The sequence below is a fragment of the Ostrea edulis genome, chromosome 5 (genome assembly GCF_947568905.1).
Source record: "Ostrea edulis chromosome 5, xbOstEdul1.1, whole genome shotgun sequence".
Classification (NCBI taxonomy): domain Eukaryota; kingdom Metazoa; phylum Mollusca; class Bivalvia; order Ostreida; family Ostreidae; genus Ostrea; species Ostrea edulis.
Genome location: NC_079168.1, coordinates 50,663,628 through 50,689,957, shown reverse-complemented (window position 1 = coordinate 50,689,957; position 26,330 = coordinate 50,663,628). Strand labels below are relative to the sequence as shown.

Genomic DNA, 26,330 nt, shown 5'->3' with positions numbered 1-26,330 from the left:
ACGATTACCAAAGTGGAATTAATGGCAAGTTTGTTTAAGATACAGTTGTAATAATGAGCCTTTGAAACAAAAACAATGTTGTTACAAGCTTTTTCAGCTGGAACCAATACATATTCCTCTTGTAACCTATCTAATTCTTTTATCACTTCAGGTTTACTAAACACAGAAGGATAGATGGTATGTACTCTTGTTTTAATATGTCCAATGTGGGATTTTAATATCATATGATAGGACTTGTAATCTACGTGTAGGATCATTGCATTGACTATCGTTTCCACTCCCCAATGCTCTGCACACCTTGTATGGTGAAATAAAACACCCACAACGCCAGCTTCTCATTGATTATTAGATTAGATTGATTAGATTAGACTATATAAATGTGTATGATAATGAACCAACGGGTGACTTATTCTGGTCAAGATGTGGAAGATACTGCTCCTCATCATTTTTGCTCTTCAGCTTGAAGGTAAATAAGTTTAAAATCAACATGATAAAAATTGAAATTATTTTTTGCTTTAACTGAATAATAATATATTCATTTTGTAGTTAATAAATTTAATATTGTGAAGTTGACATTTAGAAATAAAACTACAAAAATTACTGTAAACCAACTTATTCGCTTCCGAGAATTTTTTGTGAGAACCTCATCATAGCGAATATTTCTTGCCGCGAACCATTCCTTTAGTATCTCGTGTATGTTTAAGATACTGTCAGTCGTGAACATTAGTCACCGTGAACCAGTTCATCACAGGTAAATCGCGAAATAGAGTCGTTGTGAATGAACGTTGGTCTACAGTAATGGTACCGTCTACCCCACTTACACCGAAATCGCTTATGTTGAACTGTCTGTTATATCGAAGTGAGAAATAAATCCCCAGTAGCATTTTCATATACTAGTAGTTCAACATCGGTTATACTGAACTATGGATATAATGAACAATTCAGATCGGTCCCCTAAATATCAATATATCTGAATTAGACTGTACATGTAATGATAATCATAACGATCTTCAACATTCATCTGTCTTTCATTGTCTTTCTTACTTATATATTTCAGGCAACGATGGATTCCTATTTTGGAGGAGACATAGGAGAAGGACTCGTCACGGCAGGATAAACACACGAGGTAATGCAAAGATCATGTTAGTTCGTTACGGCATAATGAATAGACGAAGTAGTATAAAATCACGTGAGTTCGCTAAAACGCGATAAAAGGACGAGGTACATGTAATGTAACGAGCACATGAGTTCATCACGGCACGCGATAAACATAGGATCACGTGAGTTCGCTTAGGCACGAGAAACAGATGAGGTAATTCAACGATCACGTGAGTTCGTTTAGGCACGAGAAACAGAGGTAATTTAACTATTTCGTAAGTTCCTCACGGCACGACGAACATGCGAGCTGATATAATGATCACGGGAGCTCGTCATGGCACGATAAACAAATGAGATGATATCATAACGATCACGTGATTCCATCATTGAAATTTTGGTTAGAATAAAATAAGAGTACTACATTTTAAATGTCCACTAGAGAAATGACTATTTCAAAATATCAAACGCAATTCCTAAATTCTATTACTTTTGACAATTAAGAGTTTTTCTCACAGGTTCGAAAATCTGAATTAACTAATTTTGTTCTACAAAGGACACAATTTAACACTTTTGGTGACCTAAGTGAGAAAATAAAAGGATGATTCATTATTTAGCTGATTCCACCGAAAATAGATGCATGGTTCCTTATAATTCAGATTCCGCAGACCCAAAGTGAGTGATCATTATTACAACTGTAAGCAAAAATAATAATAAGGTTTATTGATTTGAAAATATATCCATTTATTTTACCATGAAGCAAAATTGACATTTATAATTTTTAAAAATTCTGGAATTGTTATTTCCGGAAACTTTTTCATGTACTGGTTTTACTCTTAGAGTACTTCCTTTTCTAAAAAGAGTATAATCGGGTCACCACGGAAAACTTGACTGGAAATGTTTGAACATGCTTATGTGTACAATATATTAATGTCTACATGACCAACATATTTTCAGTCTGAAGACTGTACATACATATGATATGAGTATTTTTTGATTTATTAGCATGTTTATAATATTTATACATACAATTAGAGTGTAAACTATTTATTAATTTCATACGATATCATAGTAGAATTAATTATAAGATACGGTTGTATACATAAAAAGGCCCAAAAAATTTCTCTCTATAAAATGTGTCTGGAATTAACCTTAATCAGCGTTTTAAGAAAGTAAAATAAATGCCAGGTATACTATGTCAACAAAATCAGAATGATAGTCCTAAATGGATAGCATTATAACATCATGAATAAGACATTTCCCGCCTTTTTCTCAAAATAAGCTTGAAAACTGTCAAATGTCATACAAATCATTGCTCAGGTAAAGATGTGCGCATTTGTCGAGCAAAATGAAAATGATATATATTGTGTATTATTTTGAGATGAAAAACATGCTTCAATATGAATTTGCTCGATGCATGCGCTGTATGTTTTCTAAAAGGAAAACCACCTGAATTTGTGGATATTTTCATTGAAAATAGCATTTTTGCAATTCTATGCCAACTTCAATCTCTCGTCATATGACACAAATCATTTTACTGATCAAACTGAGTGAATTTTGGGTTTGCTAAACTATTCCTTAATTGAATGCCAGATTTGAGCTCCAAGTGAAATCATCAATATTTTGGGCCAGATGACTGTAGAAACTGTACCTACTTCTTACCTATATTATTGAAATTTTCAAATTAATATATATTTGTGTAATACTGTATTAATATATTGTAATGTTTGTATGACCTTGTACCTTCTACGGAGGACTTTTATAGGCAGTGCCTGCTGTCCGATCCTATTATGAATTATCATGATAAAATACTGTTTAAATTGATATAACCATTATCCACCTTCAAAGGTATCTGGATAAATTTATTATAAGGATACGTAAGTTTCGAGATAAGAGCTCTTTTGTGTAGGGGGTCCATTGAATAGTGCTTTGAATGTCTAAGTGGGAAGAGTGGACCTACAGTAAGTGAGGAAGACGATAAAATGTATTAAAATGTATTAAAAGCAGTTTGGTTCTAAATATGTAAATGTAGGAAATAAAAAATACTATCTAATGAAATATTGGGCTAAAGTGGAAACAGAAAATTACACGAATTCGCAGTTCCATTACATATGACAATCACAATCCACTTGTTAACCTACCAGCACTCGACAATGAAACTAATCTTAGCCATTTCCAACATGTTACTGTGGATCTTTCAAAGGAGCTATTGTGATAACACTTCTAAAAAGGCTGCACTGGACCCTGACATATCAAAGAACTACCGGCCAGTGTCTAACCTTGCATATCTATCCAAGTTGATTGAGAACGTTGTAGCAGCACAGATACAAACCTACCTCAGTGAGAACAATCTACTGGAGCCATTCCAAAGTGCTTACCGCCAGGGGCATAGTACTAAAACGGCACTTCTGCGAGTTCACAACGATGTGGTTTGTGCCATTGGGGAGCAGAAGCTAGTGCAGTTGGACCTATCAGCTGCCTTTGACACTGTAGAACATTCACGATCGCTGTAAATACTCAAGGACCTTGGAATTAAGGACACTGTGCTCACGTCGTTCGCGTCCTATCTTACCAATCGGACCCAGATTGTCAAAGTGAAGGGTGCGAAGTCTGGTACCACTGAGTTGGGCTGCGGTGTCCCCCAGGGATCGGTCCTCGGGCCCGTTCTGTTAAATATCTACACAGCATCCCTGGGGGGCCCTTCTCAGAAAGAACAATGTCTTGTACCACATGTATGCTGACGATAATGAACTGTACATCAGTCCAACAGACTGCTCTTGTAGTCAGTCAGATGGAGTCTTGCTTTGGGTCAATTCAAACCTGGATGGCTCAGCATCACCTAAAGATCAACACAGACAAGACTGAGGTGCTAGTGATATCCTCCAAACAAATGGCCTCTAAGCTGCACATACCATCACTGCAAGTAGGAGACGACTCTATCACTCCTGTTACTAAGGCCAAGGGCGTTGATGTAACCATTGACTGTCACATGACCATGGAGGCACATATATCATCAGTGTGCAGAGGTGCCTTCATCCACCTTAAGATCCTGAGCCAGCTGAGGAGATATCTGGACAGGGAATCGCTGGAATTTGGTGTCCATGCCTTCATAACAACAAAGCTGGACTACTGCAACTCTCTCTACTACGGCTTACCATCAAAGCAGATCTAGCGGCTCCAATCCATCCAAAACGCTGCAGCCAGAATCATCTCAGGCACAAGCAAATATGACAGCATTACACCAGTACTACGCTCCCTCCATTAGCTGTCAGTTCAGCAAAGAGTCATCTTCAAGACATTAGTGTTAGTGTACAAAACAGTCAACATCATGGCTCCATCCTATTTGCAGGAACTCATAACATCCTATGCTCCCTTCCAGAACTCTGCGGTCCAGTGATAAGAGCCTACTACAAGTGCCATTTACCACTTCATCTGTGATTCAAACTCGAGCTTTTAGTGTGGCTGGTCCTAAACTGTGGAATGCTCTACCATATGATATCAGAACTGCTGCTAGTCTCTGTATCTTTAAATCTAAACTAAAGACTCATCTGTTTACAATTCATTACAACTAGTCTGCGCAGATGAAATCTAAGTCAAGATTACTATGTTGTGCAATCATAACGGACTCCTTATCTTCACCTACTAGTCATCTGTTCTTATACAACTTATTTTGCTTATTTTATTATACCCCCCGCAAACGAAGTTTGGGGGGGGGGGTATACTGAAATCACTTTGTCCGTCTGTCCGTCCGTTTGTCCGTAGACGCAATTTGTCCGAAGTTTATTTCTAATACCGCTGGACATATTTCATTCAAACTTTATGCACATCTTCTAAATATTATGTAGTTGTGCATCTCCTATTTTCATTGAAATATTTTAACAGTTATAGAAGTTACGCACATTTTCTTTTCATTTTGGGGGTTGCGCACTTTGTCCAGAGTTTAATTCTAATACCGTTGAACAGATTTGATTCAAACTTTATTCTCATCTTATATATATAATGTAGTTGTGCATCTTCTATTTTCATTGAAATATTTTAACAGTTATGGAAGTTACGGACATTTTCGGGTTTGGCATCCACATACTGTATCTGCAATCTTGTGACTTCTCGGTAAAACATAAAGTGGCTCATGTGTGTTGAAGATAGTATTTATAATCTCAACTATCCCTGGCAATGGGATTCATAGTAAACTGCCTTTATTGCAGCTACTTAGAGTTGTTATACCAGTGGAAAAGATTACAATAATACCAATACTTGAGCTAATGTCATTTATTTACTGACAAAATCAATGACAAAGTAAAGTTGGCATAACATAATGATCTTTAACAAAGTTAATATAAACTAAAGACTAGAAGAGTTGACCAGGGATTTGCAATCATACAGCCTAAAATGTGTCAAATAGTATTCATTGTTTATATTAAGCATATTTTTAATATTTCATGTACTGCTGTACTGTAGAATATACACTTCTGCATTCACATTGATTGCCCTGTAGATAATGTGAAAATATCCAATGTGCTTGCATTAAATATTTCCCATCATCTTATATGCCCCGCGGGGGGGTATTAGTCCCATTAGGACAGTTCTAGTTGTTATTTAAATAGTGTTTAGAGCAATATGGATTTTACGCTTTACAAAATAAATTTATTATTATTATTAAAAACTATGTCATATTTGCAAGTCTAAATATCCTAGATATGATACGTACGAGCAACAAAATAACTTAATATAATGAGAATTCCATGTATTTAATCAATCCCTGAATTCTGCTTTGTATATCTGTCGAATTCGGGTGATGAAACTTTCTGAACACATTCACATATGTAGAGATGGATAGCACTCCTTCGCATGTAAACAAAATGTTTCGCGCCTTAATGTGTACGAGAGTTCTCTAAATTTCTAAAGAAAAATAGCAAACAAAGAAAAACACTAACAAAAAGAAAACTAAATAAAAGGTACAAAACAAATACACTGTCACAAAAATCCCCCATTTCTTTTAAATCGCTAAATAAAGTTTTTTCATTACATAATTGATTTCATGGTTTTGATTCACCTAAAATAAAACTGCAATGAAAATATAAAGCTGTATTCAGTATTTTGCTTACCTAGAACAGAAATGGTTCCTACGACGATTAAACAGTAGTGAAATGTGATCAAACTGAAAATAATGAGTTTTGTGAGTGAAACTTAAAGGAATGATAGCTAAGTGAGTGAAATTGAAAGTAATAATAGTGAAGTGAGTGAAACTTAAAGCAATGACATTATCTTCAGATATGCTCGGCTGCTATAGGGATGCTGCTCATAGAGTTCTGGAAGGAGGGCGGACTTGGAGTAATCACATGACAGTTGGTCGCTGTAAAAGTCGATGTCTGAGAGAAAGGACACGATTCTACGGAGTGGAGGTATATAGTTGTTATAGAATTATATGCATATTACATAGATAAGTATGTTGCTATACTTTTCCCCCAAATAAAATGTTTTGATTTATAGACGGATAGAAAGGAAAATGCACATATTACCTGTAAAAATGTTCGGGGAATTGCATGTGTTATCGTTGATGTGTACAAACTAAGAAAAAATACTAATAAGAGTATATGTACGAATTTTAATCAAAATAAATATCAAAGAGTTTCTGATAATGGAACACTAATGGAATACTAATAAGGGTATGTGTACAAATTTTAAACAAAATAAATATCAAAAGAGTTTCTGATAATGGAACAAGAGAAAGGACTGCATGATACAATCATTAACTTTTTGCATACATATTTCCTTTTCGACCTATTGTACTGTGATAATTTTTTAAATGTTAAGTAAAAATGTTTCTGTACATAAGTCAAATAAAAGAAGTGCGAAGTACTAAAAAAAGATAATTTTGATGACGTTATTCAGGCTGGGAATGAGTGTTTTTGTGGCAATACCATGCGGTACAAAGACAGGAAACACAACAACGACTGTAGGATGAAATGCAAAGGCAACAACGAGGCATGTGGCGGAGCCTGGCGGATCATGATTTATAAAAATCCCAAATTTCACACCTCAAGTGAGCATTATAATTGAGTCGCAGGCATGGATTTCTCGGAACAATATTAAGTCAAAACTTGGACTTAAGTCAGATATTTCACTCAGAGTTTGACTGTTTCAATAAAAGAAAACTCAAACTAAAGACTTTTTTGGAAAAATCCAAGCCTGATTGATGTACATGTAATACGCGTTGTATTCGATTGATAAGATACACAATGCCTTGATACTCTGAACCTGTATCGATTTTGATTCTAAAAAAGATTTCTCTCTATTGAGCATTATACGACCCATTTCTACTGTTACAGCTTTAACTGACCTATTTCTACTGTAACAACTGTAACGGACTTATTTCTACTGTAACAACTGTAACGGACTTATTTGTACTGTTACAGCTTTAACTGACCTATTTGTACTGTTACAGCTTTAACTGACCTATTTGTACTGTTACAGCTTTAACTGACCTATTTCTACTGTTACAACTGTAACTGACCTATTTCTACTGTTACAACTTTAACTGGCCTATTTCTACTGTAACAATTTTAACTGACCTATTTCTATTGTAACAACTTTAACTGACCTATTTCTACTGTTACAACTTTAACTGTGTAACCAGAAATATGTGACTGAAGTAGTGTGAAAGAACAATGGGGAAAGCGAAGTTAGCGAAAATAATCAGCCAGCTTTCTTTCCATGACTTGGCTTAATGACATAGATATGTAGTCTCTAAAATTTATCATAAGCAACAACTATAGATTTCGACAGATTATTTTTATCGGGGGGGGGGGACTGTTTTCTCCCTTGTCTACATAGTATACTTCCCCAGAATAATTTTGTTAAGGGATATGAAATGGAAAAATGTCTATTGTATGTTCTTCATGTATCATGAAAATTTTGTTTTTGTTCGGTCATCAGTTTAGCAAGTATTCATATAAAAGAGGTATGCTAGAGTAATAAACCAGACATGCATTGTACCACGGTTTCTCAATTGCTACAATGACATTTTATGCAGGATATTCATTTATTCATTGGTACAGTTATCTGATGTCAAATTGAAAATAAACCCAATTAATTTGGCACACTGTTTGAAGAACAAAAATGGACGAATGGTATTAGTTCCATTTTCTTTTTTATATATTCATTTGATAAAAACCGTGGGTTACTTTATCGTTAAGTAATATCAATATATTTTTCTACTCTAAATTTTATTTTGCAGACTTCGTTCGAAGAAAAGGTAAGCCATTAAATTATTTTCGTAATCGATGAATCGAAGGATGACTGAGCGTATGTGTACGACTCTGTAAACACAACAGAAGGTTTCTCAAAAGTTCTTTCATCTTGTTTATGTAAAACTTGATACGGTACCAATTTTGATGCACCAGATGCGCATTTCGACAAATAATGTAATGTACGATTCGATTTGAATATCCTGAAAAGTTCAAAATTATTTGTTTTGCTAGCAAGGTTCCATGGAATTTGCTTTGGAGTTCTATACTAAATAAAACACCATCAAAACAAAACTTGTATCATCCAATGGGTTGCTAATTTCAAAAATTGCATTTGCCGTCGGGTTATGCGGGTTTGAAGCGATAGAAATTCTTATATGATGACTATATTCTTTGAACTGGGATCCAGCGAACTCCAACTTTAAAAGAGGTTTTCTTTTCATCAATGTCATCGACGACTTTGTAATGACTAATATGTCCCTCTATGACGTCAAGCGAAGCATCCACTCTTGTTGTATAATATGTACATGTATAAACCGAATGGGAAGGCAAGAAGTCCTTGACAACAATTACACATCTCTCTATAGATATTTCATTATAGCAAATCTAGACACGTTTTTCTTATAGATTGAATGAGACAAAATATAATTTCTGAAAAGTGTCTGTTGAAAAGGTTTAATGAACAATTTTCTATCAAAAGCTGTACAAGCAAACATGTCTTGTGACAGAATATGATGATTTTTAACATTGAATATGTTTAACAAGTTGTACAAGGTCAGAATATTTGATATTACAATCCTCTCATCCGCCATTTCATAGTTTACAAAGTTCATTGCAATTTTTGACAGATAAATCAACAGTCCCAATCCTTCCACCCCCTCCCATCAAAATGAAATAGTTGTAGTAAGAACATCTTATATGGTATACTTATTTAGTATGATAAAATTGTAGAAATTTTCTAGACACCACAACATGTATAATATTGTAAATCATATTGAGTATTTTGTTGTTTAATTAACTTTTCCATGGATGGTAAGGCAATAATATTTCTTCAGCATAGGACATGTTTTACAGTAAATCATAAAATAATGGATATATTTCAGGACTTGTAGGTTGTCACGTGGACGGTTGGTATAGAACACTAGGTGGCGCTTTTAGGAGAAGTAGATACATGACCATCAACAAATGCTTAAATATCTGTAAACGCAAGCGGAACATTTACGCAGGAGTGGAGGTATGTCGATTGATCAGATTTTGTTTTCTTTTTGTTCTGTTTGTGAGGATAATTTTCTTTTAATCCATATGTCAATTATGATAACTTATTTATCATATTACACTGATATTTCATATATAATACAGGAAAATAATGGATATGAGGGCATTAGTATATTCGTCAGCACCGAGGTAAGAATCGTTGTCCAAGGATGAACATCCCTGGGTAACAATTCTTGCAAAGAGGATATCTAAATGACTATAGCCAAAAAATCATACAATAGTTTTCTTATAATACCGAAAACATTTAATGAACAGGTAAAGATACCGATCAGCGATTAATCTAATAACTCCTACAAGAATTACAAAACTAAGAATTGGGCAAACACAGACCCTAGGTTTACCAAAGGTGCCTAGGAAGAGTAAGCATCCCCTGTCAACCGGTCACAACCGCCGTGAGGTCTATATCTTGACTGGGTAAACGGAGTAATCCGTAGTCAAAATCAGTGTGTAAAGAGCGGCATAACAATTGGTATGAAACACGTCAGATAGCATGTGACCCAATGACAGTTTGTATTGGCAAACTAGATCGTTTTAACGACCATAGAATTTGCGAAATGCTAACTTTAAATGAGGTTGTTGAAACCTGTATAACATCAACTTGTTTGTCAGTAGCCTGCCTCGATTTTAAAAACTGATCATACGCAGAACATCTTCTGACGTGTCGAATCAGTTGAGAGACATAAACACCATATGCAGTTGATAATGGGATTTTACGACATAAATATCGGTTGACGATGGAGAAGTTGAACTTATCTCGTTTGTCATGAAGTTGAGTTTTTAGCTAACCTGAGCTTAAAGCTCAAGTGAGCTTTTCTGATCGCATGTTGTCCGTTGTCTGTCTGTCAGTCTGTCCGTCTGTCTATAATCTTTTTACATTTTCGACTTCTTCTCCAGACCCACTGGGCCAATTATAACCAAACTTGGCCAAAAGTATCCTTGGGTAAAGTGTGTTGAAGTTTGATCAAATGAAGGGCCATGCCCTTTCAAAGGGGAGATAATCACAAAAATACAAAAATAGGATGTGGTCATTTAAAAATCTTCTCAAGAACTGCTGAGCCAGAAGAGCTGAAATTTACATGAAAGCTTTCTGACATAGTGCAGATTCAAGTTTGTTAAAATCATGGCCCCCGAGGGTAGGATGGGGCCACAATAGAGGATCAAAATTTTGCATACAAATATGTAGGGAGAATCTTAAAAAATTATCTTCTCAAGAACCACTGAGCCAGAAAAGCTGAGATTTACATGAAAGCTTCCTGACATAGTGCATTGTGAAACTCATGGTCACTGGGGTTAGGATGGTTTTAGATAACTAATAGATAGAACAAATGTTTACAAATCTTCTCCTTAAGAACCATTGGGGCAAAGAAGTTTACATTTGCACGAAAGCTTCCTGACATAATGCAGATTCAAGTTTGTAAAAATCATGGTCCCCGGTGGTAAGATGAGACGACAATAGGGAATCATAGTTTCACATACAAATATATTGGGAAAATCTTGAAAAATTCTCTTCTCAAGAACCACTGAGCCAGAAAAGCTGAGATTTACATGTACATGAAAGCTTCCTGAAATAGTACATTGTGAAACTCATGACCCCTGGGGCTAGGAAGGGGCACAATAAGGGATCAAAGTTTTACATAACTAATAAATAGGAAAAAAAATCTTTAAAAATGTCCCATTAGGCCAACGAAGTTAACATTTGCACGAAAGCTTCCTGACACAGTGCACATTTATTTTTGTAAAAATCATGGTCCCCAGGGCTAAGATGGGGCCACAGTAGGGGATCAACATTTTTACATACAAATATATAGGAAAAATCTTCTGAAAAATCACTGGGCCAGAAAAAAAGTTTACATTAACATGAAAGCTTCCTGACATAGTGCAAATTCAAGTTTGTAAAAATCATGGTCCCCGGTAGGTTGGGGCCACAATAGGGATCAAAGTTTTATATGCGAATATATAGGAAAAAGCTTTAAATAGAAGCCAAGGTGACTCAGGTGATCGATGTGGCCCATGGGCCTCTTGTTAGTTTGCCGTTAACATCTATGTTCAATAAGATATTTAAGTACGTACAAAGTAGATGTGGAAGACGCTGTGGTGTCATTTATTTCGAATTCACTGGGATATATCTTAAACACCATATGCAGATGATAATGGGATTTTACGACATAAATATCGGCTGACGATGGAAAAGTTGAATTTATTTCGTTTGTCATTAATTTGAATTTTTAGTTTGCCGTTAACACTTATGTTCAATAAGATATCTAAAAACGTACGAAGTAGATGAAGTAGATATTAACAGTTATAAATGTGGAAGACTCTATGGTGTCTTTTTATTTCGAATTCACTTGGATATATCGAATCGACATTTGAATAAAGATGACTGTTCTTTATAGTAAAATGTCGATGAAAAGTGAAGATAACGAACAGTGATCAATCTCATAACTCCCATAAGCAATACAAAACAGAGCTGTTGGGCAAACATGGACTCCTGGATATACTAGAGATGGGATCAAGTTCTTAGGAGGAGTAAGCATCCCCTATCGACCGATCATACCCGCCGTGTGCCCTCTATCTTGATCAGGTAAACGGAGTTATCCGTAGTCAAAATCAGTCAATATATCTAAATATCGAGTTGAAGGCCCCAGCAAGCGATGTTTTCTTCTTAATGACAGTTTAAACGTTAGTTTTAAGATTTTCTTCTATACTTTCACATCTTTCCGGAATGTTTTCCCCTTCCTCCTCAGAAGAATAACTTGTTTAAATGTAACGATCAAACTTGCGTTGTAAGAGGAGATATTCCTAAAGAATTAAAAGTCCGTTGTTCACCTCTATGTAATGAATAAGAATCTTATTCAATATAATGAAGGAACTTGATCAGAGGCTTGGGTTAATATTTACACTGTATTTATACAGACCGCTTGCATCGATCACCCTGTAATTATTTTGAGTGTGTAACATGATTCTAACGTGTAAAAGGAATTCACTGTTGCATGAGACACGTAGTTTTTAATCTGAATTGGAGTTCGTCGTCATTTAAGGTACATAAAATAAAAAGTTTAATGCATTCATTCACTATACATGTATCTTAAAGGCTTTGTGAAGATGGTGTATTTCTTAAGGACATTGTTTCCAGTTATTAAAGACACTGTCAAATATCTCAGTTTAACTGGATGATTTATAGTAAAATAATTTATAGCGTCTAGATAAAAACCATCTTGCACATAATCCATCTACGTGTTCTTGTTCGTCTTCTTTCAACTATAATCCAGCTGGACATATCATTACCGGTGATGTCGATGTCGTTGAAAATGAGGGCCTGGAATCTTTATTCCTAACGTTGTGCCACGACAAATGCAAGAAGTGGTGTAAATCAAATGTGGATTCTGAAAAATTCTAAAGAAATTTTAGTAAATTTGAAATAAATCTTTTCTCAGATCAACATAAAAAAGTATGACTTTTCAACACTTTACACGAGCATTCCTCACGATAGATTAACGAGTAGATTTCTTAATATCATAGAACATTGCTTCTTCAGTAGAAATGGGAAAAGGTTGTGATTAGTCATTCAAAAATTACTTTGTTAAATACCATTCTGATTCTACACACAAGTAATCTGAAGTTGATATTTAAAAATGCTGGTGTTCCTCATTGACAATATCTTCATAGTCTTTGATGATCAGGTCTTCAATCTGTCTGTAGGAATTCCCATGGGTACGAATTGTTTTCCTTTCTTTGCTGAAATGTTTCAATATTCTAACGATGCAGCATTTAATCAAAAGTTACTATATGAAAAAAAATATCTTGCTGTGGCCTTCAACTCGAATTTTAGATATATCATATTGACGTTTTATCTGTATCAATAATTATTTTCACTCATATGTCGATTCAATACGTATCTCAGTCAACTCGAAATAAAAAGACACCACATAGTCTTTCACGTCTGCTTCATACCTTAATATTTTACTGAACATAAATGTTAACGGGAAACTAACAGTTCAACTTTAAAACCAACGAGATGACTTCAACTTCTCCATCGTGAACTTCTCATATTTATTTAGCAATATTCCATTATTACATGTATAAGGTGTTAATGTCTCTCAACTAATTCGATACATCAGAGCTTTGTCTTCAAATGGTCAGGTTTTTTAAAGTCGAGGCAGGCTACTGACCAATGAGTTGGCGTTACGAGGTTTCAACGATCTCTTTAAAGTCAGAATTTCACAAATTTTACAGTTGTTATAACGATCTAAGTTACCAACACAAACTTGCATAGGGTCAAATGCTGTCTGACATGTTTTATACCAATTGAGATTGTTCTTTACACATTCATTTTGACTACGATTACTCTGTCTACCCGAGAGAGAGAGAGAGAGGGGGGGGGCACGGCGGGATATCGGTCGACAGGGAATGCTTACACCTTCTAGGCACCTGATCCCACATCTGGTATGTCCAGGGATCTATGTTTGCCTTATTCTTAATTGTGTATTCCTTATAACAGTTATGAGATTGAAAACTGTTCGTTATCTTCACCTTTTCATACTGAAAATTTTGATGTATAATTTAAGACATGATTATGTAGATGACGGGATATGAAATCAATCTGGGAAAGGGGAAGATGTTTACTTCCTTTGCTATTATTACGACAAAGTATTTGATTTTCAGTATGGAAGGGAATGCTTTTGTGGAAATTCCATTCGTCGGAAAAAGAAAGTTGCACTTTCCCAATGCAAAATGCCCTGTTCAGGCTACAAGAAAGAAGGATGTGGAGGAACGTGGAGAATTGCTATATATAGGACAGGTGTTAGAAACGGTAAACGTAACAAACGAACACTTTGGGAAAATCATAGCCTGAATTTTGAATTTAATTGTTGCGTAAATTTGACTTTAATTTCAATTTAAAGGAATTTGCAATTGTTTTCTTTTATTAAATGTGAAAAGTTTGTTGATGAAAGAAAATCTTTTTGTGGTGCTATAGAAAAAAAAACCCAGTTAAAAATGTTACTAAACTCAATGAAGAACCATCTATTCTAAATATAACTGGAAAATTTATTTTGAACAATATGTGACACTGTATTTGCATGTAACTATGTGTTATGTAGTCACTTCTTTCTTTACTTGTATATGTATATATTTTCATGCTGCCCCTTGAGGGCCCTTGATTGGAAAATAAAATATGTTCATACATGTATAATAGTGTTCATATATAGTGTAGCGAAAAGTGTTGCACTAGCACCACCTGAATTACTTTGTGTTGCTAAATGAGCCATAAAAAATAACTTTTGCAAAGGAATTGTAAACGGACTTTCAGCATGTAAATGAAGAATTACTTGAAAGCCTTATGAGTGTATTTGATTTATAGCGTGATGTCTCTATATGAAGGATGAATTATCAAATGGTGTGTAAAGATTTATAGCGTAAATTTCGTTGTTATTTTGATCTATGAAATTGATTTTTTTTTATTCTCTCAAAGGCAACAAATGTGGACGGCACAGAAAATGTCATTCCAATGGAAGGTGTGTCAATGGAGAGTGTCGATGTAAAAAGGGATATACCGGTGACGGCGTCAAGAGATGTTACAGTAAGTTTGATAGGGATGTTACAGTAAGTTGGATAGGGATGTTACGGTAATGTTTTTTATCATCATTAGCAGCATCAGTATCACTATATTGTTTCCTTTGCAAAAATTGTATCTAGTTATCAAGATTATCTTTTATTTTATGTTTTATAAAGATTTTCCGGGGACTAGATAGTTTTATTACTAGTATTGATAATGAATTATTGTTGATGATGATTATAATGATTTTCAGAGACATGCTCCTGTACAGCATCAGGAGATCCACACTATTATATGTTCGACGGTCAGACGATACATTTCATGGGCATCTGCAAATATACTTTAACCAAAGTCAAAAACAGTCGCAAGAACATTTTCAACGTGCAAGTGAAGAATGAATACCATGGCCGCAATCGCCGCGTATCATATACACGTCTTGTGGACCTAAAGCTAGGAAAAACGACCATTCGTCTTCACAAATACCACAAAGTATTTGTAAGTAAAACTGTTTACTTTGGTTTGGGAGCTGGTCATATTTTCCATTCAGAATATAAGGAACTTAAATTAAACAGCTGAATAAATGTTGTATATTTTATATATTTAGCACAGGAGTTAATATGATTCACCATCATTTATGACGTATAAATGAATTTTAAACATAAAATGTATCTTTGGATAATGTAATCTCAGAACATTTTAATCAAAAGAAATATTCTAATTTTCTTATTTTCTAATTTAACCAAACATAAATTATTTATAAGATAAAATACCAAAACCTGCATATAGGATGAGTTCGCATGCACGAGTGCAATATACTTACTCAATGAAAGGTGAAGATAACGAACAGTGATCAATCTCGTAACTCCTATAAGCAATACAAAATACAGAGTTGGGCAAACACAGACCCCTGGCTATACCAGAGGTGGGATCAGGTGCCTAGAAGGAGTAAGAATCCCCTGTCGACCGGTCACACCCGCCTTGAACCCTATATCTTGATCAGGTACACTTAGTTATCCGTAGTCAAAATCAGTGTGCCAAGAACGGCCTAATAATCAGTATGAAACACGTCAGACAGCTTTTGACCCAATGATAGGTTGTATTAGCAAACTAGAACGTTATTACTATATGATTTGCGATAATGCAATTATATACAATATAAATATTTAGTTCGACTTCAATCAAATATCCATTCTACAAAAGGAAAAAGATTACACAAACCAAAAACTCTTCCGAAAAACTGTATGTAGTAATACTGGAAGGGACGGGGTGTAGTCTGTTGCAAAGTAGCAGTCAACTTCAAATGATTTGAAAACGCCCGAAATTCTACCTTATACGTGGCTACCCCATGCATAGCACGGATTCAACCTGCTCACCCGTAAACAATTTCAAATAGCCAATGGATCTACCGATACCGAAAATACCCACCCGAATTCAAAACAAACATGTGCTTCACTGCATCTGTTATAAATATATGTATCATGACGATTTACACAGCCATTATTGATTATATTTTCACCTCAGCTGAATGGAGGAAGAATATACTTACCTTACACAAGAAGAGGCAAGTTCAGAATTTTCAGAAGTGGTAGAAATGTCAAAGTTATAGTCAATACGAAGTATGGCGACGCTACGGTGACCTGGGACGGCAGGAGTTCGGTTGTAGTGACTGTTCCTAAAAACCTCGGCCGACGAATGACAGGACTTTGTGGAAACTGTAATGGAAAAAGAGATGACTTCCGAACAAAATATGGCAAAGACGTGTCGAACCTCCGTAATAAATTCACATTGATTGGAAACAGTTACGCTGTTAAAGATGATACTGACCAAATTCATAAAACGTAAAGGCAATTTGAAATTGAAATAATATTTTATTATGCAATTCTCACAATAAGGACGAGGCTAAACCTGTATTAATCGTTTAAATTATGTTTACATTTGTAGACACTCTAGTGATATAATTGGTATTTGATGTACATATTGTTTCTTTTAAAACGCTTACTTTTAAGATTCTGATTTCTTTCAGCTGTAAGGCCATAGAAACAACAAATAAATGTACCCCTGCACTGCGGAAGAAAGCTTTGGATATAAATGCCTGCGGTTTTATAAATCCTGGGAAGAAGAATGGAAGTCCATTTAGAGACTGCATTGTTGGTAGTCCTGGAGCAAGTAAAACAATGTTTGAAAACTGTGTGTTTGACTTCTGTACGTATTACGATGATAAATCACAACGGAAGAGAACTATTTGCCAGAGCGTTGGCGGTTACGCGGAATACTGCGCAGCCAGGTTGGGGATCACTGTCAAATGGCGTTCTGAAAAATTCTGTCGTATGTATTCTTACATTCAAAATCTCTCGAACAGCTGAATATGTTCTATCAGTGTACTACATTAGGATACCACTGCGATTTTCTTCTCTTTTAGCTTTCTTGTATACTCTATTACAGTTAAATTTCCAGTTTACTAACACTATCAGTTACATTCCTGTATACTCACACTATCACAGTTACGTTTCCTGTATACTCACACTATCACAGTTACGTTTCCTGTATACTCACACTATCAGTTACATTTCTTGTATACTCACACTATCACAGTTACGTTTCTTGTATATTCACACTATTACAGTTACATTTCTTGTATACTCACACTATCACAGTTACGTTTCTTGTATACTCACACTATCACCGTTACGTTTCTTGTATACTCACACTATCACAGTTACATTTCTTGTATACTCACACTATTACAGTTACATTTCTTGTATACTCACACTATCACAGTTACATTTCCTGTATACTCACACTATCACAGTTACATTTCTTGTATACTCACACTATTACAGTTACATTTCTTGTATACTCACACTATCACAGTTACATTTCCTGTATACTCACACTATCACAGTTACATTTCTTGTATACTTACATTATCACAGTTACATTTTTTGTATACTCACACTATCACAGTTATTACAGTTACATTTTTGTATACTAACACTATCAGTTTTATTTCTTCTTCGAATCTCTTGTATATCTCGTAGGGAGGACATATCTTTATATGAAACGTTTTCGATAAAGTGCAATAAGAATCTTTCGTTAAAGTTTTAGCAATGTACACGTTTAAGTATACTAACTTTCTGAATACATATCATACACATGCATAAAAACAAATTTCATAGTTCTTAAAATTATTTGAAATTCTTTCAGCATTGCCTTGTGGTGAAAATATGGTTTACGATTCTGAGATGAGTGGTTGTCCAGCGTCCTGTGTAGATCCCGATTCTGAGAAGGATTGCGACCAGCCATCTACTGAAGGCTGTCGTTGTAAGGATGGGTTCGTCCTTAGTGACAACAAGTGTGTATCGAAATCAAAATGCGGATGCAAAGGCGCAGACTCCAAATACTATCCAGTAAGCTTTTCAAACTTTTATGTAAGATTGCAGATCGTTGTATTTCCTTTAAAACTATATGCCTCAAAAAGTGTCAACATTAGATATAAATAGGAAAAATTATGTATCCACACTTTTATGACCCAAACATTGTTTACTGTCGGAAACCCATGATTAATCTCGTTTCATGAACTTCCGCGATATACAAGAAACGAAACTGACAGTAAATGAGAAACGGAACTTAAGTTTCCGATTATGAACACCCCCGATTCCGTTCGAGTTGTTTTTTTTCGGGTGGGTGGTGGGTGGTGTTGCAACCGATGGCCCTGGAAACATAACGTTGATTGATTGTATCTTATTTAACGTCTTTCTCTTGCTCGCTCGCTCGCGCGCACCCGCGCGCGCGCGCGAGAGAGAGAGAGAGAGAGAGAGAATTGTTCACTCATATGGAAACATCAACAAGACTGGTGAAGGGCGTGACTTTGAGGAAATCTGCAAAACAAAGTATGGAATGTAGAAATTGATATAAACATTTAATACATAAATGTTTACTTCACGGCAGCTCAGTCTGTAACTAGCATTGATTGTCTCTTTAGCTGGGAGCAAGATTTACATCATCAGACTGCACGACTGTGCAGGAGTGTAAAAACATAGGTGGCACTCCCAGTTTTAAGACCATTCAGACGAAGCCAAAGTGTGGTAATCATCAGACATGTGTGGTGTCAAATGGATCTCCGACATGCATGTGCAGCAAAGGATACATGTCCAATGGGAGAAGTGGTTGTATAGGTAATTTAAATAATTTTTAAAAGAATATACCATTTTAAGAATCGTTCTACATGATGCCAGGGTATGTACGTCATACATGGACTATTTCTTTTTTATCTTAGAGGAAAGTCCCACATGTAAGGGCAAGAAAGTAGACGTGCAGTGTGTGTCCCCCAAGGGAAAAAAGTTTGTGTGTGCCGTTTCAAAGGCAAAAACTGTTGTACATGTTCGATCGACATCGAAATTCTGCAAGTACGGAACAACGTATGGACTGTCTGCAGATGGCATTTGGGTGTCTCTTGGTTGTAAAGGAACCTTCTCTGTGTGTTACATTCCAGGTATTTTTTCTTTCTGAATAAACAAGCAATTTGACTTGAAGACGCACATATATAATGCGAATTGATTACATTTTTTATTACTTTTAATTGTATCACTGTTTTGTAGTACCACCAGTTCCAGGACCTTCGGGTAAGATAGCTAACTACTTATAGCTAATTAGTTGATATTTACTAAATTTGTAACTACTTATAGCTAATTAATTGATATTTACTAACCTTGTAAAACTAAAGTGTAAAACGTTGATACATATTACTGAAAATTAAAGAGATTGATTTGTCAATTATGAAATACTATGGCCGTTATAACAATCTAGTTTGCCTATACAACCTATCATTGAGTGAGATGCTGTCTAACTTGTTTTATACTTATTGTTAGGTCATTTTTGGCACATTGATTTTGACTACGAATAACTCCGTTTACCTGATCAAGATATAGGGCTCATGGCGGGTGTAACCGGTCGACAGGGGATTCTTACTCCTCCTAGGCACCTGATCCCACATCTGGTATAGCCAGGGGTCCGTGTTTGCCCAACTCACTATTTTGTAATGCTTATAGGAGTTATAAAATTGATCACTGTTAGTTATCTTCACCTTTGATATGAAATACTTACATCTCGTATAGAATGCCTGGCTCATAATGACCCAGAAGGAAAGGACTATAAGGGCTCCTTGTCGTTGACTGAGCAGGGTTATACGTGTCAAAAATGGTCTACTCAGTCACCGCACTCGCATAAATATCTGAAGACCACAAACAACAACTACTGCAGGAATCCAGATAATGAGAAAGCCGCTTGGTGCTACACGACGGATCCAAAGAAACGTTGGGATTATTGCCATATTCCAGTATGCCGTATGTAAACAACAAACATCTCAATTTTTTTTAATCAAATGAAAGTTTCCTTACGATGCATCGCATATGTTTTACGCGCTGTTTCCCCTGCAATATTTGAGGATTATTGAATTGATTTAGTTAAATGGCACAAGTTGGTTGTAAACTTGTCTTTGACAATTTGAAAATTTTAAGATGGGCTATTCATGAATTTTCATCTATTTTGTAAACAACACCGCTTATACGTTTTCATTTACACATACAGTGAATTCCATTTTTATTTACATATCAGAAGGAATATGTTTTTTTTTAATATTTAGATTACTGCTTCATAATGATTTCATGCAATTGCATACTACATATTTTGTTCCTTTTTCCAGCGGGTGTTAAACCACATCCCACGTTGGTTAAAGGTAAGTTAGTAAGATGGTACATGAAATAGAAACCATTTTTCACCATGTAAAGGGCATATGAATGCATTTCCAAAAGCATCTCTAATTGTAGTGTCAAGATTATAAACAATTGAGCTAGATGTAGACATTTACAAACTATTACATTTATCTGTGAATTCGATCGAAGAAAATTAGAGGAATGAAAATTCGATTCAAATGCTACTTATATTTAAGTGCATATTCTGTTAAAAACGCAGTACAACCAGAAGGCCTCATTTTTTTGACATATCAAGTGCGTGTTTTGGAACTCTTCAGGAAAAGAAGTTACGAAAATTATGCGTCACTTTGGCAACTGTTGTATACAAATTTTTATTTTTAAGTGATATATTAAACAGCAAGAGCTGCACAAAAGAGGAAAAACTTGAAAGTGCGTGTTAGAGGCCCTATTCTCCAGGAGGGGAGAAGGAACTAAGTCAAGATATATTAACGACCAGTAGTTATAGATATGTCAGCGGATATAATCAGAATGAGGCATTAGGCTTATTTCCTAGGTAGTTGACTTATTACCAGTCAAATGGTCTTGAAAAACTGACACATTACATGTCCAATTCTCATCACCACTTTATTATACTACTTAAAAACCCCAAAAAGATAGTCCATACAAAATTGCAAGCATGGCGTTTGTGAAAACAGATATATAAAGAAAGAGCTTGTTAACACACCTAAGTAAAATGAATACCGGGGTATGTAGTTGATCTGTTTAAGTACTTTGAGACATTATATCCCCACAAACGAAATTTTGAAGGAGAAGTACATTAGTTTCAATCCGTCCGTCCATCTGTAGATTTTGTTCCGAGATTTTCTCTGGGGCTGTTCATTTTTTATCAAATTTTGTGCAAATGTTGCAATTTATGCAAATCTGTGAACTTGTATAATTTCAGATTGATTCATTCAATTTAGAGAAAATTGTGGTCATTTGTAGTTATTCTTTAATACCGTAAACGTCACTACTTCATAAATATGCATTAGAAAATCATAATTTTCTCCTTACATTGAGTATACCAGTACTTCATTAATATCCTTTTATAATTTGTCGAAATTGCCAAGTCGCATTATTTTTCATAGTTTACTTTGATCTGGATTTTAACATCTAAGAAAATACGGTTTAATACGACACATATACCCTTAATACATCAGTATGTGACATCATCTTGTGATAAACAGGAACTGACTAGACACTAAAAGTAATAGGTTACTTCAAACTTTTGTCTCAGAATGCCTGGATGCTGGTGATGAGAAAGGGTTGAAATATGCTGGACATGTACACAAAACTAAATCCGGAAAAGAGTGTCAGGACTGGGGACGCCAGAGGCCGCACAGTCATAGTTACCGTAAATTGGCGAATCAAGGCAATTTCTGCAGGAATCCTGATAACGAACCCACTCCCTGGTGCTATACAAACTCCAGTGCCACTAGATGGGAAGCCTGCAGCATTCCAGACTGTGGTGAGTTAATACGGAATATCGGAACTAGAAAATTTTGGAACTCTTCAGGAAAAGAAGTTACGAAAATTATGCGTCACTTTGGCAACTGTTGTATACAAAATAGTGATGGCTAAAGAGGTAGCGGTAGTTTCGCTCCAATTACCTATTTGCACTGAGTGGATTCGCGCTAAGTAGTTTCATTCCGATATCAATGCAGGTAACATAAGGTAGAAGATTGGGTTATAGTCGAGTGGTTTCGCCCCGATTTACTATAGTCGAGTAGTTTCGCCCCAATTTAATAGACACACAATAATCTTATCTAAATGCTAATTATGTTTCATATGATAAATTTTATTTACCGATTTTGTTATATGTCAAATCTTGGGGGAGAAGTTTTCCACATAAGTATTACACCTCATGGTCGAAAATTGTATTTAGTAAAATGAGGATTAGACTCATGAATAGACTTGTCTGTGACCAATACAATGCGAAATTGTAATATACTAACTTACAGTGATTGACGGTATTTAATTAATTAAGGCTGAAAGGTAGTGATAGCATAATTTGATCACCAAGCAACTATTAAATGGTTTTCCAATAGATGTGGGGGAAACTTGCATTCTTAAAAGATTTCAGTTCAGATTTGTCCATTTTCTGAATATAGATCGATTACGAATTTCATGTTGAAACATACTTTCCTAAATTGATATGTCTTATATTTGAAAACAGGCCATAATATTATTATATTTGTTAAAGAATTAATAATATTATTATATTATTTCATAAAGAAAAACTCCACCTATGCTGCTAATCCAATGGGTAAACAAATGCGATCGAAAGCTAGCGTTAAAACTACTGGGAATGGATAGCATTATTGTATGTAATATTGGGATAGTTAAGAAATCTAGATTTCGATATCTAAATAGACAATATGAAAATACCAATGCTTCGTCCCCCTCCCCCCAAAAGTTTTATGGAGAAAATGTTGTAATGTTACGACAAAGAGTTTGTCTTTCTTTGTACTCGTCTTTCTTTTTATTTATTTGGCATATCGTATCCGGATCGAGTTCGTTGTCTTTTCGACTAGGCTTATTTGCTTACATTTCCGTTTTATTGGCGCTTGTGCGTCTCCACCACATTTTGTTACTATAGCTCCATGTAGAGTAAATTTTTAGGTGACTTCTATCAGGTTTAGAACTACTAGTGGTGCTAGATAGGCTACCATGATCGACCCGCTGTGCTCTAAGAAAATATCTATTTCATATCTTTTGGTATTACAATATAACGAAAGCAGTAAGACTCTAATCAAATATTCAGTTCTGGAAAATTCATGTAGCTAGGAAGTATGCTATATAAGGCACTAAAATGACCAACGACATGAAGAATTTTATTGGAAAAAAAAATGCAAAACGTTGACATTCGGACTGCTTTGGGCTAATGCATGTAGTTCAGTTTTATGAATATACAATGTACCTATTCAAAAAGTCGACTAGAAGAAGAAAGATGATTTTCATTTATATTTAACCATAAACGTAATTCTCTCTTCAAAATATTGGTCAGATTTCTGTTCAGGAACAATTGAAAATATACATAACCTACAACAGCTCACAAAACTTTTGAGGACAACAATCAGTAAATATGAAATATCAAAAGGAACCTAAGATTACAATGTATTTTATCGCGTTGGTTCGTCGTGCTGGGAAATTTATATAGAGTTTAACAATTCCATATATATCCATAAGACACTAATTATACGTGATAACATTCACCGGTACATACATATTTAATGAGGCCACTTTTGTAAAGTTTAAAATGTCGTGAAACTCTTGCGCACGAACATCTTTCATGTATCAATTCATATCTACATGTAATAAAAAATGAAAGCTTAGAAAGATGTGCCTTATATAGTTTGTCTTTAAAGCTGATAAAACATTTATGATATAAGTGAATATTGTATTGCCTTGCTCTGTAAACTTCGGTGTGTTTCTATAATGTGTATTACAATATTGCATATAGATATGATGATTATTTTATTGAATTATCTTTTCTTCAGGTGAGTGCGAAATTAAACTGGAGAGGTCCCTGAAGTGCGAAACTGTGCACAAAATTTCTGGAAAATGTTTCTTTGACTCTAGCGCTCTCAGCAAATGTAAATTCTCAGTGAGTTTAAACAAGTACAGAAATGGCCAATCAGAGGCAAGGGTAATCATGGGTAACACAGCATACACCCTGCAACGAGGGAAAACACTGCATAAATGTGCCTCGTTTGAGATGCGATCCGACATTCTCTATGTTGTGGAAAAGCTCTGCGATGAGAAATGTACGAAACCTCCAATCATTTTGAATTAATTGACTTGATAATGAGAGCTTAACACTACATAGCCGATTCAATTTTCCTTTCTTTCAATCATGTGTATTTCAAATAAATTTGATGCAGCATGACGAAGTTGAATTTATTTTTGATTTATGAATATTGGCCGTTCTTGGCACATTGATTTTAACTACGGATATCTCTGTTTACCTGATCAAGATATAGGACTCACTGTGGGTGTGACCGGACGACAGGAGATGCTTAGTTGTCCATGGCACCTGATCCCACCTCTGGTATATCCAAGGGTTTGTTCAACTCTCTATTTTGTATTGCGTATAGGATTTATGAGGTTTTCCCTGTTCGTTATCTTCACTTTTGATCTTGATGAGGTATATTGGTGAGGAAGTGTGCATACACCGTGTACTCATCAGACTAGACACATGGGGTATATAGAATCTTGTGAAATAAATATTTAGAAGACTGCATTAACGGTGAATACATAAGATTAAATAAATAGCATTTGTAAATTCTTTTAAAATGAACGTTTGCAATAAGGTAGTATCGAGTTATAGTTATGTAAAACTTATACGGTACCAATTTTGATGCACCAGATGCGCATTTCGACAAATAATGTCTCTTCAGTGATGCTCAACCCAAATGTTTGAAATCCGAAATAACTATGAAGTTTTAGATCTAAATATAGCCAAAAACAGCGTGCCAAACAAGTGGAGCCAAATTCGTCCAAGGATAAGAGCTATGCATGAGGGAGATAATCCTTAATTTTGAAATGAATTTCTAAATTTTATAACAGCAATTAAATATACATCCGTATTTTCAAGCTAGTAACGAAATACTTAGCTACTGGGCTGTAGAGACCCTCGGGGACTAACAGTCCACCAGCAGAGGGCTCGACCCAGGGGTCATAATGTAAAACTTATACGGTATCAATTTTGATGCACCAGATAGTTATGCTTCTCTCGAGGGTGCAAGACTCCATATTGTTTCCTTTTGGGAAATCATACGTACGTACCCGGTAACACTATGTTGAAAGTTAAATTAGATATGATTTATAGTAAACAGGTGTTCTATTTAATACCTAATGATACATTGCACGGAGTTATATTGACTGGCAATCATTTCACTTATCGCTAACTTTTGACCAGCTGATTTCTGTGACCTCATCACTGTTGCCATATAAACTAACTGCACACAAATTAGCAGTAAGCCAGGCTAGCTTTTCGGGCAGCCAAGCGTTTAATTAATAAACAAAACTATACAATAATTATAAGTCATAGCAAATGCGATATTGCATCAAATAAAATACAGCTTAATAACCATTTCGTGTTTACCCTCATCAAAAACAGTACTAATCACCCAGAAAAAAAGATAGACAAAAATGATAGATATGGGGAAAAACTATGGAAATATGTGCCCATAAGCCTATGTTAATACACCTAATGACTGGACGTCTATCCTAATTTATTGATAAAAGATACTAGTACGTTTCAAACCTCGAACAAAAGGTTTTTGCCCATACCAAATCACTTGGTCCACGCTTCATGGTTGGGTAACCGTGCCATTGTGTTCTTATTTATTAAACCAATAATCATCAGTAATTGGTATGATAATGTTGATTCCTTAAAATCTCCAA

General features: G+C 35.2%; 1 protein-coding gene across 2 annotated transcripts; it reads left to right on the top strand.

Moving 5' to 3' along the window:
• The first annotated feature begins 391 nt into the window (after positions 1-391).
• LOC125650601 (zonadhesin-like) lies at positions 392-24,810 on the top strand. Of its 2 annotated transcripts, XM_048879037.2 has the most exons (19): positions 392-466; positions 1,058-1,126; positions 6,367-6,497; positions 6,988-7,138; positions 8,333-8,350; positions 9,446-9,576; positions 14,280-14,427; positions 15,088-15,195; positions 15,425-15,666; positions 16,693-17,009; positions 17,195-17,496; positions 18,376-18,578; positions 19,154-19,346; positions 19,448-19,663; positions 19,770-19,793; positions 20,286-20,513; positions 20,873-20,905; positions 22,159-22,389; positions 24,422-24,810. In XM_048879037.2, exons 1-19 carry the CDS (start codon positions 421-423, stop codon positions 24,715-24,717), a joined length of 3,087 nt encoding a protein of 1,028 aa, XP_048734994.2. In that variant the 5' UTR covers positions 392-420; the 3' UTR covers positions 24,718-24,810. The 2 variants fall into 2 exon arrangements, with proteins under 2 accessions (XP_048734994.2, XP_056020701.1); XM_056164726.1 differs by lacking the exon at positions 20,873-20,905.
• Positions 24,811-26,330: the final 1,520 nt, after the last annotated feature.

Coding starts and splice junctions, on each gene's coding strand:
- LOC125650601 (XM_048879037.2), top strand. CDS start 421: ATGTGGAAGATACTGCTCCTCATCATTTTTGCTCTTCAGCTTGAAG. Junction 467..1,057: donor TTTTGCTCTTCAGCTTGAAG/GTAAATAAGTTT, acceptor TATATATTTCAG/GCAACGATGGATTCCTATTT. Junction 22,390..24,421: donor CTGCAGCATTCCAGACTGTG/GTGAGTTAATAC, acceptor TCTTTTCTTCAG/GTGAGTGCGAAATTAAACTG.